The 21,344-nt window shown below is 40.9% G+C and overlaps 1 protein-coding gene across 2 annotated transcripts in view; it reads right to left on the bottom strand.

The window, feature by feature from the left end:
* The window catches only part of uvrag (UV radiation resistance associated gene), an 88,445-nt gene that overhangs the window by 18,847 nt on the left and 48,254 nt on the right, over positions 1–21,344 (bottom strand). For both annotated transcript variants that reach the window (XM_062406196.1, XM_062406197.1), the window contains one exon: positions 14,201–14,276. In XM_062406196.1, coding sequence (XP_062262180.1) covers positions 14,201–14,276 — 76 coding nt within the window. The remainder of the gene's footprint in view (positions 1–14,200; positions 14,277–21,344) is intronic.

The raw sequence follows: 21,344 nt of genomic DNA, 5'->3' as shown, positions 1-21,344 counted from the left end.
CTTTAGCAGCGACCTTATCATCAAAGCAAACCCAACACTCCATTGTACATGGTCATTTCCTGAGTGCATAGTTCATACTTTACGTCTAAAAATTTCTCAACAGGTGAAATGTAATATACTTTGTACTTCCTGACTCTGTTGCCATTTCAAAAAGCGTGTAATAAAACAGTTTTTAATATTGCACACCCAAAGTTCTTCCAGTTCATTTAACATCCTTTAACTCAGCCAACCTTTTCCTTTTCCTTTCCCCTCCTCTTCCCTCCTTTCTGTCTCTTCCACACTGTGGTAATGTAATACAGGTGTGGTGCACTCGCTGCGCCCGGGTCTGATTCTGAAGCAGCCATAATTCAAACCAGATTCTTCCGTCGCATTACTTGTTGTTAAACTTTCCTGAGTATCGTGATGCCGCCAAGTTCAGTCAACAGATTTACATAATTACGGGAAAGGCTGTGTGAGATGAAGAGGAAATTCAGTTAGAGAGACCCCCGGAGACAAGAGACCAATGTCTCCTCTGACCCCAATCACGGCAGCAGGGGTCGGAGGTGGGTACTGCCATCCCCACAGTCAAAATGAGGTCCCTTCATGGTTTCGTTATTCAGTCTGGGTATGTGTTGGTCTCTGAGAAGGCCAATGAGGGTGAGTTGTGTGCTACAGTAACATCTATTGGATTAACCAACGTCCTTGTTGTCACTCTGCTCCTCCAGGCTAATGACCCTTGTCACTGTAACACAGGAGCCGAGCTAAGAAACCCAACACCCAAAGAGGCTGACCCTGTTTGCAAAGTCACAACACCAAGGTCAACTTCCTGTTAGCAGTATTGACATGCAGGCCTATCATCAATCCTCCTTGGCAGCTCTCACATGATCTCCTGGTTCCTAGATGAGGCGTTCCTTGGAGAATATGTTAATTCCGCGCTTTGTAGGTTCAAATCTGAAGCATACTGAGGTTGCTCTTGAGTGAAGTCACAAATGTTAGTGGTCTAAATGGTGAAAGGTGCCAAACAGTGAAGGGCACAAAAAGTGTGATGGATGACTGGAGGGAAAATGGAGGAGAGCCTTAGGTCAGCACTTGTCTAATGTGTTATATTTTACAATGGAAAGACACTTTAATGGAGAAAATTGAAAGGAAAAACACAGCAGACTTTGCTCTAGTTGTAGGATGTCTTTAAAAGAAAAGTGCCAAATATAGTCATTAAAACATGGTATGAATTTCAGCCAGAGTCTCATTACACTCATTCTATTATTTTGAATTAAAGTGTTGTGGTATTTTATGAGGGAAATCTTTTTAATATGTGTTTTGTGTTCCCACATGTTCCCTAGGAAAACAGCAGGGCAGAGGAGAGCATGAATATATGGTTTGTGGACAGGTGTCTATCCTGGCCTCGTGTTGCCCACAATTTCTCTCAGAACCGCTTCTTGTGAATGAGCATATTATTTTCTTTTCCTTTTACGACTGAGATTTTTCTATTAACATTACCACTGGAGGGAAGTCACAGGGAGAGTCGAGGCTAGCTAAATGAGCACATTCCTCCTCATCTGTCTGTATTACCAGCTCTCAGTTGTATTGCTTTCAAAGTGATGGTTGCTGAGAGCTACTTATTCGAATGTCTGCTTATTGTAACTGCCTGTTTGAACAAGTTGAATGTATGAGCAACCTCCATCAAAAAGTGAAGAATGATTACATATTTATTTACGGGGCTCGGATGGTCATTTCTTGCTATTCCCCACGACACAAAAATGGCATACTTCTGTATCTGGTTAATAACATTATAAACCTCTCTCAGAATTCAACCTATATGAGGGTGAAATTACCCTGTCTGGCCAACAGCAAAACTGACCGGCCAACTACATGCCCTATCAAAATAGGAAGCAAAGAGACCCAGATTGAAGCTCAGACTTCCAATATTTCACAGAGTTCAACGGGATTATCAGGCAGATCCTAAAATATGTAGCATCAAACTGCTGCGTGGAGGAATTTCGGTTGGTGAGGATTAAGGTATAAATTGGAGAGTGTGAGGTCTTTCATATACCCACAGGGAGAAGGATTTGCTACAAGTATTACATCAATATAAGTGTTTTCATTGACTGTACATACAGATTTGTACGATTTTTGTTTTAGTGAGAGCTGTGTAAATGTTTGTGTGTGAGCCATATAGGGCCATCAGGAGAGGGTTATGACATATTAAGTGTTAGCAGGGATCGTAGCAGTAAGCCAACAGATCAACCATTCCTAAACTCTTGCGGAATAGATCTGAGATTTCGGTCAGCTTTCCAAGAGCCACTGGCAAAGACAAAGTCCACATTATGTTTCAGAAACAACTTTTAGATGAGAATATTAGAAAAACATACAACATATGAGGAACATGTTATAAAAGTTCAGCCAATTTTCAAATCCATTCTAGACACAATTGGAAGTACCTCTGTACATCCTGCAGTTTGAGAACTTCTGCATGAAAATGTCTATAGAGAGAAGCATAAAAATTAAAAGGTAGTAGAATGGTACAATAAACAAAAGAAAGTGAAAAAGCCATGGCTTTCTTTTTCATTTGCTCATAGTATCAAATTAAAGTTAAGTCACGTTAAGCGAACAGCACAGACTGTCCAGTTTACTTTGGACAGCCTGAAGCATTCCCTGGTCTTCTGGGTTTGTTCAATTGTGACCCTGCACAGTGTTAAGGATGTTAAAACCTTTTTGCACTGCCAATGGGCTGCAGTGTTTGGAATCTAAACACTCATTGAAAATTGGAGAAGGATTTTCTGTTTATAATCGGCAAATTAAAATCAGGGCATTGTTTTTCCAAGAGGACTGGAAAGACATCATCTACTGTATGAATAAATGCTGTACTCATGGCCAAAACCCATCTGAGGTGTTTGCTGCATTATAAGCGTTAAAGGGGGGTGTAATCTGTAGTTAGATTGGCTGACCCAACATCATAATAAATTCAGTTTGAGTGTGGTCCAGAGTTCAAAATCCCTCAAAATTGAAAAGGTAGCCCCCTATAATGTAATTTTGCCCTAACATGAATGTATATTATTGGTAGTAACTATTCACATTAACTCTCACCCAAAACATGACCCGGGGGGTTTCCATGACGAACAAACGCATGCAAGTCTACAAGGAATAATTCTCTAGAAACCTAATTCGATTTGGATTTGAAGTCAGGGACAGAACGATAAACAAGAAACAAATAGCTATTGTGTGTTCAGGTTTTCCCCCCACCAAAATTTGAATGGCCAACATTGTGATCGGTTCCATTAATCTCAGCAAGGGGGAAATGTTTGAGGTTGGATGTGCAGTTTCTAATGAGCTGGAAGAGGGTGACCTTTGAATTGAACTCTAGACTTAAGTGAAATATGGGTGAATTGGGCTCTCTTAGAGGCGCCAATTCATAAAAGCCAGCCTGTAAACTGCTGTACTACATCATCTGCTCCGCCACAATAACTTAATACGTAAGACCTGAAGAATATATTTGGTGCATTAATGAAATATGACTAAATAAAACTAAAGTGAAATAACAAATAGCCAATAATCCAAACAACTGCTCAGAGAGCATTTGTCATTAGCTGGAATTACTGATCCCAACTCTGACGTCTATGAACTAACCACTGTCTGAGGTTGTCAGGAGAAGCCGTGTTCAACAAGGATGGAGGAGATGAATTACGATGCAGCTGCTGCCAGGTGAACTCCTCTGGCTGCTTGTTTCTCAGAGCCACAGGATGGAGCAATACTCTCCACCTCTCTACAACAATGTTGTGCTGCTTCACTCAGACTGTTGTAATGGTTGTGAGGCTGAAGCTCCAAACACATAAAAGCCAAACACATGTGCTGACATAAATAATTACAGCATGTGCATTCGTGTTTATATTTGCAGTTGGATGCATACTAAGGCAGGGTGCAGTTTCTGTGGATAGCATCGTAATTGCTGTGAAAAGCACAAGCCAACGACTTGTCTGGGACATGTTTTAAGTAAAAAAAAAAAATAAAAAAAAAGGGTTTCCATGGGGACAACAACAGTATTGGCAATAACTTGTCCACTAAAACTTTAGAGATGGCTGCTTGGCGTCATCATGTGTAAGTAACAACCTGGGGTGCAACAACAATCAAAACAGTGGAGAAGCAATCAAACTGAATCTGAATAAACTGTTTGAAATCAGCTTGTTTATGACCAGATTTTACCTTGTATCTGTAACTTTTTTTTTTTTTTTTTATATATTTTTGTTTATTGGAAGTAGTTTCACGAGATACAACAATATAACAGTGAATACTTCCATCTCTGTATCTGTAACTTTGACAGACTAGGCAATGATTTTCCTGGGAAGTTAAAATATTTCATGATAGGACAAAATTCTTAAAGCTGCCTTCTATTCTTGAGTAGATACTGAATGAGAATGTTGAGCAATTATATCGACTTTTGCCCTATACACTAGATCGTCTATATCTAATCTTCATAATATAAGCCCATTCCGTAGACATCAGTAAATGCAGTGAATTTTATTGCTTGTCACAAAACCACATGATGAAAGTAACATTCTTCAAATATATAGCAAATCTTGGAAAATTAAAGGTTATTTGGATTCAAAGTAAACAGCTGACACTAATTATTTTTGAAGGAGAACGAAAACACACCTCACTGCCTCCTTTTTTAACTTGAGCTGGTGTTTATTTAACAGCCACTTTCATTAGCCACTTAGCCCTTTTTCTCCAATAACTGTAAAACGATTATGTGTCCTATGGGGCAACAGGCCTGGGCTCATCACAGACACTTCATTAATAATAAGAAAGGTGTGGCGGGACGGCTGAGACCAAGACATGGCGGTGAGGACACTCCACCCATATCATCTCTTCCTTGCAGACAAATGGAGGCTGACATCAGGGAGTGATGTAGATGCAATCCCCTAATGAGGTGAGGCTTTATTTTATAGAGAGAGGTGTCGGAGCGACTGACATTCAAAGAACAAGACTAATGCTGAGATTAACTCATCAAAACACAACTAGAAATAGACTCGGAGATGCTACACCTTCACTTCATGCAGTCTTAAATGTGCACTATAGTGCTGTGTTGTTAAAAATGTATCAAAATTTCAAGTTTTGAGCACAGGTGACTTTATCTATTTGAGAAATTATACAAAATTTGACATTTATAAGAGAGATGCAGGAAAATATTATAATACCACTATAAAATGAGACCGTAAGACATGATGTACATAATATTTTGTGTGGTGTAACTTATAATGTCAATGTTGAGACAGTTGGCTGAGATTTGTTCATTATATGAATATGGCAAACACTCATAGCGTAGATTTTTTGTGTTGTGTTTCAATGAATGAAAATCAAACCTCACTTAGTAGCTCATCCACAGACCATGTGATACACGTTTCTACTAATATGTCTTGACTGATAAGTCTGTCAGTTATTTTCTCAATTTACTCTCAATTATTCAGTTGTTCTATTAATGTTTAAACAATGATGTAATGGTTTTCTAAAACCCAAATAGTTTGTTTTCTCCATTTAACACAATGAAAATATATACATTAAATATAAACACGAAACACAGTACCGCGTATAATTAGGAGGAAGAGACTTTGACTCCTTTAACTTGATGATTAGGACCACTGAGAAGACTCTGGTCCTGAGCCGCTGTTTTAATTCAGATAAAAAGCTGCCGATTGGCCAGAGTCAAAGGGCTGTAATGAAATCCACATGGAAGCAGGAGCGGCACTGGATACAGGGACTAAGACACAGCCAGCATGGCTGATATTCTTTCAAATACTGACCAGATGGGGCCAGCATTGTTTTATCCTAAGGGCTGTTTAATGTCATTAAGCCGCAATAAGCCCTGAGCTCATGATGGAATACCTCTACTCCCAAACATCCATATGACAGCACACAGGGTTTGATGAATTAACAAAAATGTATTAAAAAAAAGTATACTCGGTCTCTGCCCTCTCCATTCTTATGACAAGGTCTAGAGGGGTGAAGGGGGTGGGGTGTTGGCGAGCAGAAAAAGGCCCAAAATTATTTTTGTTTTCTGGCTTTGGGACAGTTTCCCGTGACTTCAACAGGAGAAATACAGAATGGACCTTTAAAACTGCTGAAATTGGAGACTTGATTTTTACTCATTATGACATAAGTATGATCCAATGAAGAGATAGCATCTCTAAAAAAAAAATGTACTCAACTTGTGACGTACTGTCCAGCGGGGCTTTCCCTTCCCTTTTATCTACCAAGCAGTTAGTTTCCTTTTAACCAAAGCCATTCTTGGATATTATCACAGAAACGTGACTGTTGGAATGGAGTTGAGAGACAGGAGGGATCTGTGAGTGAAGGGACTTTAGAGAGCACATGGCTCTGAAGCAGAGTGGTATATTACAGTAAGACAACAGGAGAACAGACTCCAAACAAACAGGCCTATGTTATAAATTCCAACCAGCTGGAAACTGCAGACAAACTATTAAGTCAACGATGGAGCAGAGCAGCCAACACTTTCCAAACACCCAGAATTACAGAAAACCCCTCGTTTTAGGAACAAATCCACCTCTGACCGGTGAGAATAAAGCTGCTTTCAGCCATGCACTGAACTTTGGATAATCTCCTGACATTCCCTGGAGGGGTTGTATGTGAGAACACAAATGTCAAAAGTGAGAGCGTCACATGAACACTCACACGCACACACACAGACACACAATTATCGTTTACTTTCACTTTCCTCTGGTGCCTCTTTGCGGTGTTGCACTAACCTAGAAACTACCAACCACTATATGTGGAAATTCAGTTAGACGAATTTAAGTGTTTTTATAAAGTTATAGGAGGCTGTCCCGAGGAATTCCCATAAAACCCTGGAGCTCAGGCGTAATCGCAGTGCACCATTGGCCTCACTCTGTACAAAAGCCTGAAAACTGGAAACTACAGAACAGTGACATACACTTAAAAGTGCTGTATGAGACCTGCTTACGAATCACAGCAAGCGGAGAGCTGAGTCTTATTGAACTGGTCTACTCTGAAGCATCAATTAATTCCACTGACACAAAAAATGAAAAGCATGCCGACTAGGAAACTGAGTTTCTTTCTGTCTGTGTATAATCTCCTCCCCTCAGTCTACCAACGGTGCGCCAACACTGAAATAGCATAGTTAATGGGGAAATGATTGTCTTCAAGACACCACCAACACCATTGTCTGCTGCATTTTGAGTGTAATAATTTGTCACACCAACAATGAATATTTTTGTGTTAACCTATGAATTATTTGGCCATAATCATTCATAAGTTAACACAATCTGCTGATATATCAATAGCAGAATATTTCTCCCTAAAATCTGTCAGCTTCACCCACCGTCAGTCAGGCTCTTTTTCAAGCACAGCACCGCAGACCCACTCCTTTCCACACTCTCCTTGATACAACAGTATAGTAAATATCCATTTGTGGAAAAAAGGGCTCCTGGCTATGGTTGTAAAAAGGGTACCACCAACAACTCTCCCTGGCCAGTAAGTGGCACTGGATGCAAGCTGTATCTAACAACCAAATGGTGTGATGGAAAACAGGGACCACACAGTAAGGCCACGAACACCAATAGGCGTACAGATGTGTAGGTTAAGGCCTGGGTTTGTTTAATAGATAGCTTGAACCACAGGGGCGACTAAACCACTGGGTGCTTTCTTTTTCCAACAGGCTTTTTTCTTCTTCAAAAAAACATAGTTCTTGTCCCAATGCAAATTCTCAGTGTCAATCCCTCTACTGCCATGGTTCAGTGATGTGGACAGGTTTCTCCTGCAATATATCATGATATATATATATATAGTATATATATATAGTTTTAGAATATAAGCCTTTGACATATTAAATCATGTCTATCACCATGAAAACAGCAACTTCCTTCTCTTGCCTTCCTCTTTGCATCAATCATCAAGGATGGCCATCGGCCTACTGTCACTGCTCCTGTCAGGCTGTTAACAAGCTCACGATACAACCCACAGTCATCTTAGTTTAACCTACTTACAGACTGCCAAAAATAATTTCTGGCTTGAAATGTGATAAATAAAGTATACTAATTAAGTGCTTTTTACTGTGTCAACAGAGAACAGAGACCTTTTTAGAAGTGGCACCTTAATGGGCCTCAAATACAAAACACATTGTCAGACACAGGCTCTTTAACATATCCTCTATTAGAGGTAAAGGATGATTATCCAACATTTGTACAGTATGTGGTAAATGGCTCCCTAAGCGCAAAGATTCAGGCTATTCTTCACCGGGCTAAAGAAAAAACAGACACATCTATGGCTCGGCCTAAAAAGAGAACTTCACTTGGTACCTCATTCCTTCTTCCCTCTTTCCAATTAAGGGAGAAAGTGAGGTGTATTAAACTGACATGGTGCTGCATTTTCTGGTGCCTATCCCGGGCCGTTATGTGTTTTATCCTATCAATCCCTGTGAAATAGAAAACGGATGTGGATGTTATGGAAGGATGAAGGCAATGAGTGGCAGCAGGCGGTTGAAATGGTCTGATTACTTCCAGGCCCTGTCTGTCTAAGGGAAAGATGGTGGCAGCGCCTGGGGAACCGTGGTCCAGGGTTCAGGTAAACAAACAGCGTACAGTGGGCTGCATTATGATTTCTGAACATTGAAGAGTTTGTTTATCGAGATGAGGTCTCGGCCGTGGCGTTGGTGTACAGAAGAATGACGGCTGTTGTTCGAGGGGGACAGTGGAGATGTTATCGCCTGTTTTTCTTCCTTTTTGTTTTCTGGAACGCACTGAGAATATCTTGAACCGCAAATTTCAGCTGGACAAGGAGAGAGAGAGACCAACAGGCAACCTGGAATAGTTTCTGTCTAAAAGTGTTCCAATTCTCAGAAAGATCCTGCTGAGAAATAGGCTGACGCTCAAGTTTCTGCTCTCATTTAAGGGAAGTCAAATACTGTACACACAACCCCATAGAGCAGAGCAATTCTCCCATTAGCAATGGCTTGGAGATCAGACAATGAATCCTTGTCAGCTCTTTTCCCCCCTATGAGTGGGTTAGGAATTTAGGCCCACTCGTTACACCGTTATCTAACAAAATCGTTTTTTAAAAAATACTTAAGGGAAGTCAGCAAAACATGTGGCCGAGGAAATCTCGATGAGAGTGCTGTGCATCTACAGTACACTGGACAGTATATCACAGTAGGGAGAAGGGGGCACATATTTTGATTACACAATCACTCATTGTACACAGCCATTTCTGATTCCCGGCCATGTGGACTCACAAGACAGTAAACATACAACTGCTTACAGGAATGTCAACTGTGGAAAAAGTGAGTTCATGTGCAAATTTAGAACGCCCTGTGTTTCACTGTGGGGAATTTTTTTTTCCACTTGCAGCTCCTGTACAATCTCCAACATCCGAATTAACGGAAATAAGGTTACAGCTAGAGATAGCTGGCTGTTGGGAATTTGAACAGTCTAAACTTGGTCTGAGGTGGAGGGGAGTTATGATGTGGAAGGGAGCTGTGTAATGTTCACTTTTTGAATGATTTTGCTTGGGTCATATGGTTTTTATCGAAGAACAATCAGATGAGCTAATAGCCGCAAAGGACTATGCCAAGACTAATGTATCTGTTGACTGGGGTTGTGAGCTTCGTCACAGAGTTGAAAAGAGTCTACAGGTTTGAAATACACTGTGTGGACCTGAAGTGACAAAGCAGCAGGTGAGCAAAGAAGAGGAAGGGAGGTGAATGAGTTTGCTTCCAGTCTCTCTGACCAACACTGATGACACATTCAGCATATTTCATTCTTTTTAAGAGAGCAAACAGAGACCGCTCTCCAGACAGCTCACTTTTTATATCAGTCAGTTTTTTTTTCAACAGTGTTGGAAAAAATAGTTCCCTTGTTGAATTGTTTCCAAACCAACAAAGTCACCTTGTAAAATGGGATTAGTGAAAGCACATTTTTTACAATTTGATCAAATTGAAATAGTTTACAAAAAACTTCTATTGAGCTATATGAACTGGCTGCAGGTAAAAGTAAGTAAATCATCTAGAATGCAAAACCTGTGATATAATTAAATTAATTTGCAAGATTTTTATATTCTGCATTTATTGGCCTAATACATGTAAATACTGAGTAATACATAGCTGTTAAACCATACTATATTATTAATTTCAATGAGTAAATAAACAACCTATGGAAAACACTATCGTTGTCCAATCAGTGAAAGTATTGAGCAAAACTATATTATTGCTTAAGTACATACAGCCTTTTCCAAATAGCTTTACCAAAACTGCTTCCAGGCAACCAGCTCCTGTTCCGCTTGCTGCCACCTCCACTAACCACTAAACACGTTAGGTTCCCCCATGAGTCATAGCCGTGTTTTATGGAGCCACAGTAACGGCTTTGTAAATGGCTTTGTATTTATATAGCACTTTTCTAGTCTTTATGACCACTAAAAGCGCTTTACAGTAGAGTTCTACATTCACCCATTCACACACACATTCATATAGTGCGTCTATTCGCAGCACTTAGTTATTCTATGGGGGGCCATTCAGGGTTCAGCATCTTGCCCAAGGACACTTCGGCATGCAGATGTGTCAGACTGGGGATCGAACTGCAGACCTTCAGATTGGAGGACGACCACTCTACCCCTCAGCCACAGCCGCCCATCCTTCATGGCAATAGGCGCTCTGACGCATGCTACAGACCACCAGTATGGCGCACTGCCTGCAGCTCATGGTGTGAAATGTTCCCAGAGACTTGGAAGGCAGGAGACTGCAGGTGACTTTCCCCACAGTCTAAAGGAATAAAGGTGAACCCAGAAGGTGACCCGGCTGGGCCACAACAGATTTACTGTGTTTTAATTCCCAATACTTGGTTTCCTGTGCCTGAGAACCACAAAATATGATACACCGAGCTTAGTGACTAAGAACTAATTGTTATTCCTTCCCCCTTTCCTTAAAACCTGGAGATTTTGTGTAGCATCGGCTGTCCTGTAATCAGCTCCACATGCGTGTTTCATAACAATGTAGTAGAGTGGATAAAACAGGGAGTAGGTAAAAAGCAGCACAAGACCTGCTTCCAGACAAAGGGCTGCTGGTTTTCCTTTGGAGTCAGCCACACTAACTTGGATAATTTGTCTCTGTGAGTGGAGCAATGGCAGGTTTAATATTTATGCCTCCCTGTGGAAGGGCACTTCAGACCAAGACTACTTCAAAGAAAAGCAACAGCCAGAAGACATTGATCTGAGAAACTCCGGTAACATTTCATGTAAATCCCATTCATGTTCTACTGGAACCAAATATGCATATTAACAAAAATGGCAATGTCACCACAAAGATGAGTGACTCACTCGGGTATTGCTGATTTTGCAATATTCTCTGAAATAAGGAGTTGGACAATCTCTGGGCTGCAGCCCAGACATTCCTTAAAGCCATTCTTAACTTCTCTTTGTCAAACAAATGAACCTGAAGTGGCAACATGGGAGTGGGTTACCACCTGACATCCATGGTGCTACGAGCACACTCCCCATCCCTTACCCTTGGCCCCTTGACATTTAGCCCTAATTAAAGCAAACCTCTCCCTCTGCCACATCAAAGCAGGGTGACCTGCTGTGGCCCTGATCCTTCGCCAGCTTTCCTGTATCACTTTCAAACACAGCCACACAGGGAAATTTAATAAGAGATGGACAGCTAATGTCTTCCACCCAGGCTCCGGTCAGTCAGCAAACCAGCCAATCAGCTCGTCAGAGGGGTCTGTTGTGAAACCAGACCTCTGCTTTCTATCACGGAGCCAGACATTGGACAAGATGTGCAATGGCTGTATAACATGCATGGCTAAACCAAAGGAGGCTATTAAAGACATGAAGAAGAACGATTCAAAACCCACAGAAAATGATCTGTCTACGAAATGCTGTCTGTTGGGAAATCATATCAGCAGTAGAAAGTCCATGCTCAATGTGTAGCAGTCCGTAAATCAGTCATTTTTTCCATTAACGGCTCCAAAAAAACAAACAGTAAACAGCAGAGTCAAACAAAGACTTAGTAAAAAAGTGGCTGAGAATGACGAGGTTAATGATTAAAGATAAATTAAATGGAAAAATTTAAAGATGCATCAACGAGACCTGCCGACTGACACTTTTCAGTTTTTCCTCCAAAAATGTTGACGTGTGTGATGTAACATCCCAAAAACTGAAAGATTACAATAACAGGAGTACAGAGTTTAATGCGGCGAGTAGATATCACTCAAACTAGCATGGGTACGCTTTGTTTGTGGGTTCTGTTTGATCGACTATGACATGTTTACCACTTCTTCAGTTCTGACACAATGGTCTATTATCACTATCATATGGAGCTGGAATACTCATGTGGCACGTTTATATAGTTTTGGAGTCAACCTGATAACTCATCCTTAACATGGACACATTTAGGAACAGATGGAATGCATAAGGCATGGCTTTGAGTAGAAGCTGAAATTTCATCCTGTAAAAGGGCTTTTGCTCTTCTAAGCCGTTAAAAGCAGGACTTGTTACCATAGCTTTATTAAAAACAAGGAAAAGAGGTGTTTTCTTTTAGGTGGTTCTTTAAGCCTAGGACACCAAAACCCTGGTGTTGGATTTAGTTTGTTGTGCCATTGTCCGTCACTGGGAAACAAGCACCTATGGAAGTTCCATGCTGACAAATTGAAAGAAGAATGCTATGTTTATTTATCTGTTATTCCACCGATGCCTTTACAAAACCCACCAGTGCTATAGCTAGTTTCTATGTCTCAAATTTGAAATCTTTCTGCCCTGGTTTAATGGGTACAGGTAAAAAGGTCCTGCTGTCTGGATCTCATTTTCCCTCTGCAGTGGACCAGATTCCTTTGAAGCATACACAGAGTTTTTTTTTGTGGCAGCCATTTTGATAATGAGTTACAATGTGTCCGCTCTACAAAGCCGCTCTGAGTGAATTAAGGCACCATTTTAACCTCCACCATTCACCCATATTATTCCTGACTTTATTGCCGTGAAGTGGACCTAGGTGCAGAGTACTTCTCCTCAAGCCACATACATGTGCCTTCCATCAGCTGTCAAATGAAGCTTTCATTGAGAGTGCGCATACAGTGTTACATTTGATGACAACACATGGTGAAGATTTATACAAGAGAAATCTCAGAAAGCTTAGATCTTGATGTGTGGCTTTGATCAAAAGATTATGGGCGGGGATTTTGTGGGTTGATGAGTAGGAAGAAGAACGGAGGTTGCAGTGTCATGCCTAAATAGAAAAACAAATAAAAATGTGGACTTATAAAGTTCACCGCATTTTTTAGTCTACAGATTGCTTGTTACATCATATTAGCAGTATATAGAACAGGATGTACAAGCAGTCATAGTGATGCAAATGCACCACCCTGTGCATCATATGTGATCAGTGAATTCAATCAAATGACATCAAGCTCAGTAATTCAGTCCAACTAATATTTCTTCTCTCTTGTTGTGAGCGCTTGGATTGACGAGCAGTGATGGGACTAGGAACTAACAAGGTTCAATAAAATACCAGTCTTTCATAATGGCTTCAATTTGGATTCATTACAAAATAATCACACTCTATAAAGAAATAAGCCTAAATATATTGGGTGAGACTGAAACAAACATCAACCGGCTGATAAATTGTTTCCTTTGGTGGTTTCAGACTGTGCTTATTTATTTTTGCTGACTTTCTGACTCTTGGTCAGTGGTAGAAAGATGACAGACTTGGACACTGGCTAGCAGGTTTTGGTCTATTAGAACTCAAACCTTTCAAGGGTGCAGCAGTTTGAACTCAGTCACCTGGTAGCACTAATTGCAGAGTCCTATTCAGTAGAGAGGCCCTTCATTCCTACGTGGGCTAGGAGGAAATCAGGGAAAGGAATGCAAATTGGTAAAAGTCAGTGCTACATGTCTCAGGGAAGAATGGAAGGAGTCACCCAGGTCAACATGTCGGGTGTACTTTAATAAGCATGGTCAGTTCAAGAGCTCAGCCCTCCCATGAAGTGAATGTGCATGTTTGCAAGAGATGAAGAGAGAAAGAGAAGCTAATTTTATAGCATTGATTCAACTGGTTTGTTTAGAGTGACACCTATATATAAATGTATCTTAGGGGCAGGGTTATACTAAGAAAGAAGTGGGTTTGTATGTTGTATGTTGTAGTATTTTTTCATTGTTCAATAACAACATTAGTGGAAGACATTTATGTGCTGGATTTGTGTTCATATATTACCTGGGCAATGTTTTTGTTGAGTAGGTAGACCCCATATTCAAAATGAAACCGCTCTCCTCTCGGGTACAAGGGGAATCTGTGAGAGATGGGGGGGAAGGAAAAACTTAGCATTCAACAGGAACAGGTGATTTACTCCATTTGATCCATTACCAACAGAGTCTGAAAGCATCGTGTTAAGACCCTTCAAACAAACACTCGAAAGCCAACTAAGCATATTTAACTCTACAACAGCATTACATCCATATCACATGCATAACACAATATACTGTAGATATAGGCATGTGGAAAAGTCAATATGGGATGGAGAAATTAAATAGGTGGTTCATTCTGTGTTAATTCTTCTTTGAAGGATTCAAACAACTGTAGCTTTTTGCCTCTGCCACAGGCAATGAATTCATCCTGTTCCTGAAAGTCCTCGTTCATGTAGCCACTGGCGTTTACATAGGGCAAAACTTGCATATGGTTGAAGAAACTGGGTACGCGTCTCTGATCCCATCCCAGCGACGCCACCTCCGTATCTTGTTAAACTGAAATATCAAACAGGGCAGAGGCGTCCAAACAGCCTGTCCATCTGCCTCTCAGTAAGAACAAAGAGAACTTTTCCTTTCAGCATGGTGGGAAAGTCCCATCGGTGCCAGTCAGATGTCTTAGTTAGGACTGCACAGGGAGTGCTCAGGAAGGATTGGGGGGGGGGGGGGGGAGAGAAATAGCCCTGGGTGCAGGGGTAGGATAGAGAGGGGAGCATGCTGACTTTCAGAATGGGAAAGTTCTCTGCTACCAGGAACGTTAGGCTGGACTCATCCCTTCCTGTCATTATGCGCTTACGTCTGCTACTCTCCCACTGAGGAGGATACAGAATATTGGGAAAGCAGCTCCACAGACTGAGCAGTCTGACAACACACACACACAAACACACACACCTGTCTGCATCGGTTAGTTCTCTACATTAATACAAAGGGTGGGAATCGAAAAGGTTACTTGCGATACGATCCTATGATACACAGACAATCATATAACGATGTCTTACTAAGGAAGAAAGCCAAATGCCCCTTAAGGGGGAAAAGGCCGGACTAAAGAGGTAAAGCGCCAGAAACTGCATTTATTCACTGCAATTAGGTGTCAGTTTTACAGACTGAGATAAAACAATGTACAAAGCAGTGTCTTGTGTATAAATACTGTCTTGTGTATAAAAGCATCATATTTATATATATAGTGTATTGATACAATTTATGATGCTTTTATATATATATATATATAAGCAAATATCAATATTGCATATCAATAATCGTATCTCATGAGTCAGGACAACAATATTCTGCCTTATCAAGCACTATTCCTTCTCTATATATGTCACCTTAAATGTAGAGTCAGCATATAATTGTAATCCAATTAACTTTCTTGCTTGTCTCGCTTTTATATGGCTATTAATATTTTTACTATTGCTACATGGCTAAGAGATGGGAAATGCCAGGCTCGCCCATATGGTGGCTTTCAACAGTGGGTCATTGTAGCACACAATCAGTAATGAAAAAGAAACACCGCTCAGAGTCCGTATATAACCTCTTGTAAAGGAAAAATGGCTGAAACTCTTGGCAAGCAACCATCACAACCACCCGCCAGCATTACACTACATTCAGTGGCAGTGAACATTTACATAAAGCACCTTCAACCTCTCATTAAAACACTGAAATAGTGGTTTGAAAATGTCTCTTTAATAAGAGTTTCACTACTCAGTTCTACACATGAAGATGACATCTGGTCTTTATAAAAGCAAAAATCCAACAATAAACATGTAAAGTGCTACCAAGGTCAAGTACTGTCACAGGCGTACATACACATACTGTAGACTGAGCATTCACGCTGTTAGTCAAATAAACAGATGCTGCCTCTTCTTGTTGCAACAGTTGTTGCTGCCAAAAGGCCATGGCAAATGGAAACAACAAGCAGAGGAAATATTATTATAAAAATAAGCCTTTCCATCTGAAAACTGATTAATAAAGCTTGTGTTAGTGTTTATGCCAAAACAACGGCACAGAATTGTGTTTGGAGTAGCACCTTGATGCTTCTGTTTTATTGCAACTTCCATAAATAATTTTCTAAAAGCCTACTTTTTCATATGACAGAAATTGCATTACTACCACTGGTGATAGTCCAGTGAAACATATATTTTTTTTCTTCTACTTTCTCATACAGACATAAATAGAAAAGCTGAAGGAGGAGGACTTCAGAAAGAGACAAAGTACTAGAACACAAAAAAGCTTTATCCTTAGTATGACCAATTGCACAAGACACTGCCATGCCACTATTACAATATGACAGTACAACAAGAATATGTGTTCAGATGTGTATTCTGTACAGAATGTGCACATGTGTTAAAATTCTTTGCATTATGTGTGTGTATTGCAGAGTATTAGCATCCGGCATACCTCCATCCGGTGTGTGTGCCCCTGGGAAATGAGTCTTCATCCCCTCTTACTATGACCTATAGGTGCCTGAGGCAGTGGGAGAATCCAGCAGAAAATAAACTTAGTGCTGGTACTTACCTGGAGTTGATCGTGAACGGAGATTATATTGGCAACAGCCCTATAACCCGGCATGTTCATGTACTGATTTAGATGTGCTTTTGGCAAGCTAAAGGCATGAGACTCAGAAAACAAATCTTTGATGACACCTACATTTCAGAATTTATGATGTACAACATTGCCATTGAGCTTATTACAGACTATTTTTAACAAAGGTCTATCTTTCTTTTTTTGTAGAGGTTCAATCCATTTTAGTTTAGTCCTACTTTATATCTGAGCCTGTCTGTAGATCTCCGATAACATTGTGACCCAGTGCTCATTGTAAACACCTTCTCACTCACACATCACACGGCAACTCTGAAGTAAACTCCCCACAGATGGAGATCATTCTAGCCCTAGAATAAATTCTAACAGGATGTTGCTGCAAACACTTGCAAACAAAAAAGTGAGACACAGTGGCCTGAGGGCCACACACCCAGCCACTTGCTGGTCCTCCACATCCCCGACATGGAGCCAGGGCCCCATGGAGAAAGCAATATGCCAGAGGTTATATCTTAGCACCAGGAAATAACTAACAGAGAGAGGAAGAACAACACAATAAGCATACTCCTCACGCCGCTGGCATTCCCAATATCACCTCTCTGCTAACAGATAGGAGTTGTTTGATGATGAACACGCATGAAAAGGAAAACAGAGCCACTTCCAACACACACACACGCAAACACATGAGTACACACACCGGCTCCGTCACAGCAAAGTGATTAATGACCGCTGTCCGCTGTGTCTGAAATCACACTGGAGAGACTCCGGTTCACCAAACACCAGGAATTCCTCCTGGGGATGTCCAGTAAAGTCAAATATATTATTAAACAGCAGTGGGGAAGATCGAGGGAGGAACTCTGATGATGGAGGGAAGAGAGAACGTTCAGGGGGAGTACGTGAATCACATTTCGTTGATTTATGTATTATCTAATACGTCAGAGTTTACCCCACTGAGATTAGGACAATCTATCAAAACATAGGCAAGACTCATAATGAAGCCCTTTTAAAACTCCTTATGTTTCTTTTTTCCGAAGTCAACTGTGGGGACCTCTGGGAACAATGTTGGGGACAAATAACCATAACTAACACTTTTGGTTTAACAGCGGTGCGTGCATGGGACAGACCTATAAGGCAGATTGAGAGGAGGCAGAACGGCATTTTTTATCCCACAGCCAGCAACACAAACACTAAACAGGATGAAATAAATTACAGGCTTGAAAGAATATGCCGGCCAAAATCAGTTTGCTGTCAGTCCATTATGATGGAGGCTCCAGAATAAACAGGCACGAACCAGAAAGACCAACACATATGCTAGAGCTGTACTGTTTGTAGCCCTGCGTGCGCTTTCCCAATGGCTGAAAACAACATGTTTTTAAATGAGGTCATACTTACTTCACCTCCTGCACCTTGTGTGCGATACAGTTTGGGTCTTTTGTTAAATTGAGTTGTACATTCAAATCAAATCAAATCATGTCTTTCCCAGCAGTCCTCCTCCTGTTTCTCACTTTCTTCAATCAAACCGTTTCTTCTGTAAGCACATCCCTCTCCTGCCCAGCTCAATGGCAGCTCCGCTGACGGGTCATGTCTGCACAACTAACACAGCAAACTGAATATGACAAGCAACCATAATCAACACACCCACTCACTTTAGTGTCCATCTAAAGGACTGATTACTTAAACATGAAAGCTGCTTCCATTTAGCTAATATTCAACTCTGCGTGCCCTGGACAAAAAGATGAAAAAGAATTTACAGTGAGTTCAGAGCAGAAGAAAATCTGTCACTTTTTTTTCTCTGTCATAAAAAACAATCCCTCTTCTCTTTTTTCTACCCTAAAAAGGTGGGCTAGTTAACATGTAAGTGCTGGCATGGCCTATAGACACAAATTATGTAATTAATAAGTGTGGAGGCATGAAACTGTAAAAAGACAAAAGCTACATCTCACAGGAAAGTCCCCTGTCTTTACGAGTGAGAATATGTACACTCCTGGCCTGCCAGCTCTTTTTACTGCAGCGTCTAGACACCCATTCTCTACACTGGCAACCTTCAAATACAGTATAAAGCAGGTAGTCTTGTTAAAGGGAGGAAACAACCATTAAACATACAGCTACAATGATAAGATCAAGTTATAGTTTGTTGCACTTCTCTTCCGGTCAAACTCTTGAAATAAAAACACACCCCTGTTGAGTTATATTTCTTACATCTTTGGGAGATCCAGTGTCGACACTGAGCCACTGGACTGCACTACAGGGCCCCCTTGCTATTTGTGCAAATGGAAAAGGTGAAAGGTACTATGCAGCTCTCGTTAAAGCCTTGTATTTTATTACACAGAGCCGAAATGGAGGGTGCTGAGTCCACCTCAGCCCTGTTTCCTTGAGTTGTAATAGCCGTCGTCTCTTCAGGCAGCCCTGTTAACAACATTGTATAAGAAAAACATGGCCACAGGATCTCCGTGCTTCTTGTGCAGACTAGCGAGCATGTATGTTTACGCGTGTATATTCTACGCCCCTCTTTCACCTTGAGGGTCCATTGTATTAAAAGGATTATAAAGGAGGACACAGACCTGCAGGTGGGTGGTCGTCCTCGGCTATTCTGAGGTTCATGAGAATACGGTGGGAAGAGACCCAGTGACTGGCTGACCTGCTGTAATGTATACACATGCTGAGGTCTCCACATGTGTTGGCTTGCCTGTTTAGACATCCTAATTAATACTCCATAATGTGCAAAACAACAGTTCTGCACATGGTGGAGACCAGGTTTGTCCAGTACACGTCCGTTTTAATGGTGAAGCTATGTTGGTAGGGGGAGGGGGGGATTCACAATGTCTTTAATGTGCAATTTCAAACAGCACAGGCTCATAAATCATTTTGGTCTGCTTTTAAAAAAAACACCTGCCTTGCAACTGTCAAGGCCCTTATGGCAGTGGTTACTATATAAATCACAGTGAGCTGTAATTTTCAATATCTGAGAAATGATTACAATGAGCATCTGTCAGTGAATGCTATTTTAATGACCACTGCTGCACTTAAGAACCCCGTATAACTGTTTCGCCATCTTGGTCTATGCCGTTAAAGTGTCTCCTGAGTGATGTGGCGGTTGCTCACTCTGTCACACTGGGTTTTCATCACGGCTCTTAAGAATATCCAGGGTTCCGCTGACCCCCGGTTCCCACCCCCCACCCTCTAATTTTCTCATTCCTATTCTTTTGTTTTCTGCCATTGTTTTAATCACAAGCAGAGCTGGAGATGAGCAGTCTGACCAGGACCATACGCTGTATTCACTTTTGCCCAAAACTTAGTCAAAGAAGAACATCAGTTCAACCCCAATGACAGTTTCTGTGATCTGACACTCAAATAATTAGAAAGCATATTTTGGATCAATAATCTAACATCAAAGCAGTCTCACAAACGTGACATAGCTGTATTTAAAGGGCTAAGACTTTACAGTTACTGTGATGTCTTTAGGCACAGCCATGCCTGGTCAGTTCCTGCTCAGTGACAACGCAAACATGCTGCTGCTAAGCAGGTTTGATATTTTTTTATTTTTACGATCTTAAATGAACATGTTAGCATTCAAAAGCTGCTAAATGGGGCTACATAAAGGGCATTAGTGGATATGTCATTAGTTTTGAAGCTATTTGGTCATAAACCAATTAAAGGTCCCATAATACAGAAAATTAGATTTCCATATATTCTTTGATTATAAAGCAGGTGCTATATACATATTGTGAGACTATCAAGGTGCTCAATGAAGCATGCAGCACTTAGTCAGAAACTGAGCCTTAGAACAAGCTGTCAGAAATTTAATTTATGTTTGGGTTTAATATCACACAGAGGCATGCGTACTGGCAGAATTGTTCAATCTAAACATCAGTGAAATAGAACCTGTCTGGCAACATGAGGGAGACTGAAAGGAAAGCAACACATGATGCCATAAACTAAAGACATTCAACCACAGGTGCAAAACAAAGAAATTGAGATCTTTCAGTCTGAAAACAGTTACAAAGTCAATGCTAAGGCTCTGGGGCTTCAACAAACCATGGTGTGAGCCATTATCTACAAATGTAAACAAACCAAAATTTTGCCAAGAGCGTTTCGTCAACTCATCCAGGAGGTCACAAAAGAACCAAGATGAACATGGAATGAACTGCAGGTCTCATTTGCCCCACAATAAGAAAGCCACTGGGCAAAAGAGGCATCCTTGGGAGAGTTGTAAGGCTCAAACCACAGTCGACAGAAAAATAACACAAATGCTTGTCTCACATTTGCCAAGGTTTTGAAGTGGTCTAATCAAAGAGCTGTCTTGATTCCAATACGGATTCTGTGGCAAGACCTAAACAAGAAGCTCATGCTCTACAAAACCTGATGTGGCTGAATTAAACAAATTGAAGAAGTGTGGGCCAAAATTTCAACACACGTTATAGCTAACGGCAGTGGTGGCCGCCTTGAAAGGTAAAAAACAGCTAAATGGTTTTATTTAATGATCTGACACGTATAAAAATGCCAAATATTCAAAATTCACAGCACTTTGTTACGTTAGGAACTTAAGTGACGCACCGACTAACATTGTCATCTCATAGCTA

The sequence above is a fragment of the Platichthys flesus genome, chromosome 15 (genome assembly GCF_949316205.1).
Source record: "Platichthys flesus chromosome 15, fPlaFle2.1, whole genome shotgun sequence".
NCBI classification, from domain to species: Eukaryota; Metazoa; Chordata; class Actinopteri; order Pleuronectiformes; family Pleuronectidae; genus Platichthys; species Platichthys flesus.
Note: the sequence above shows the minus strand (reverse complement) of the source record. Positions and strands in the feature narration are given on the sequence as shown.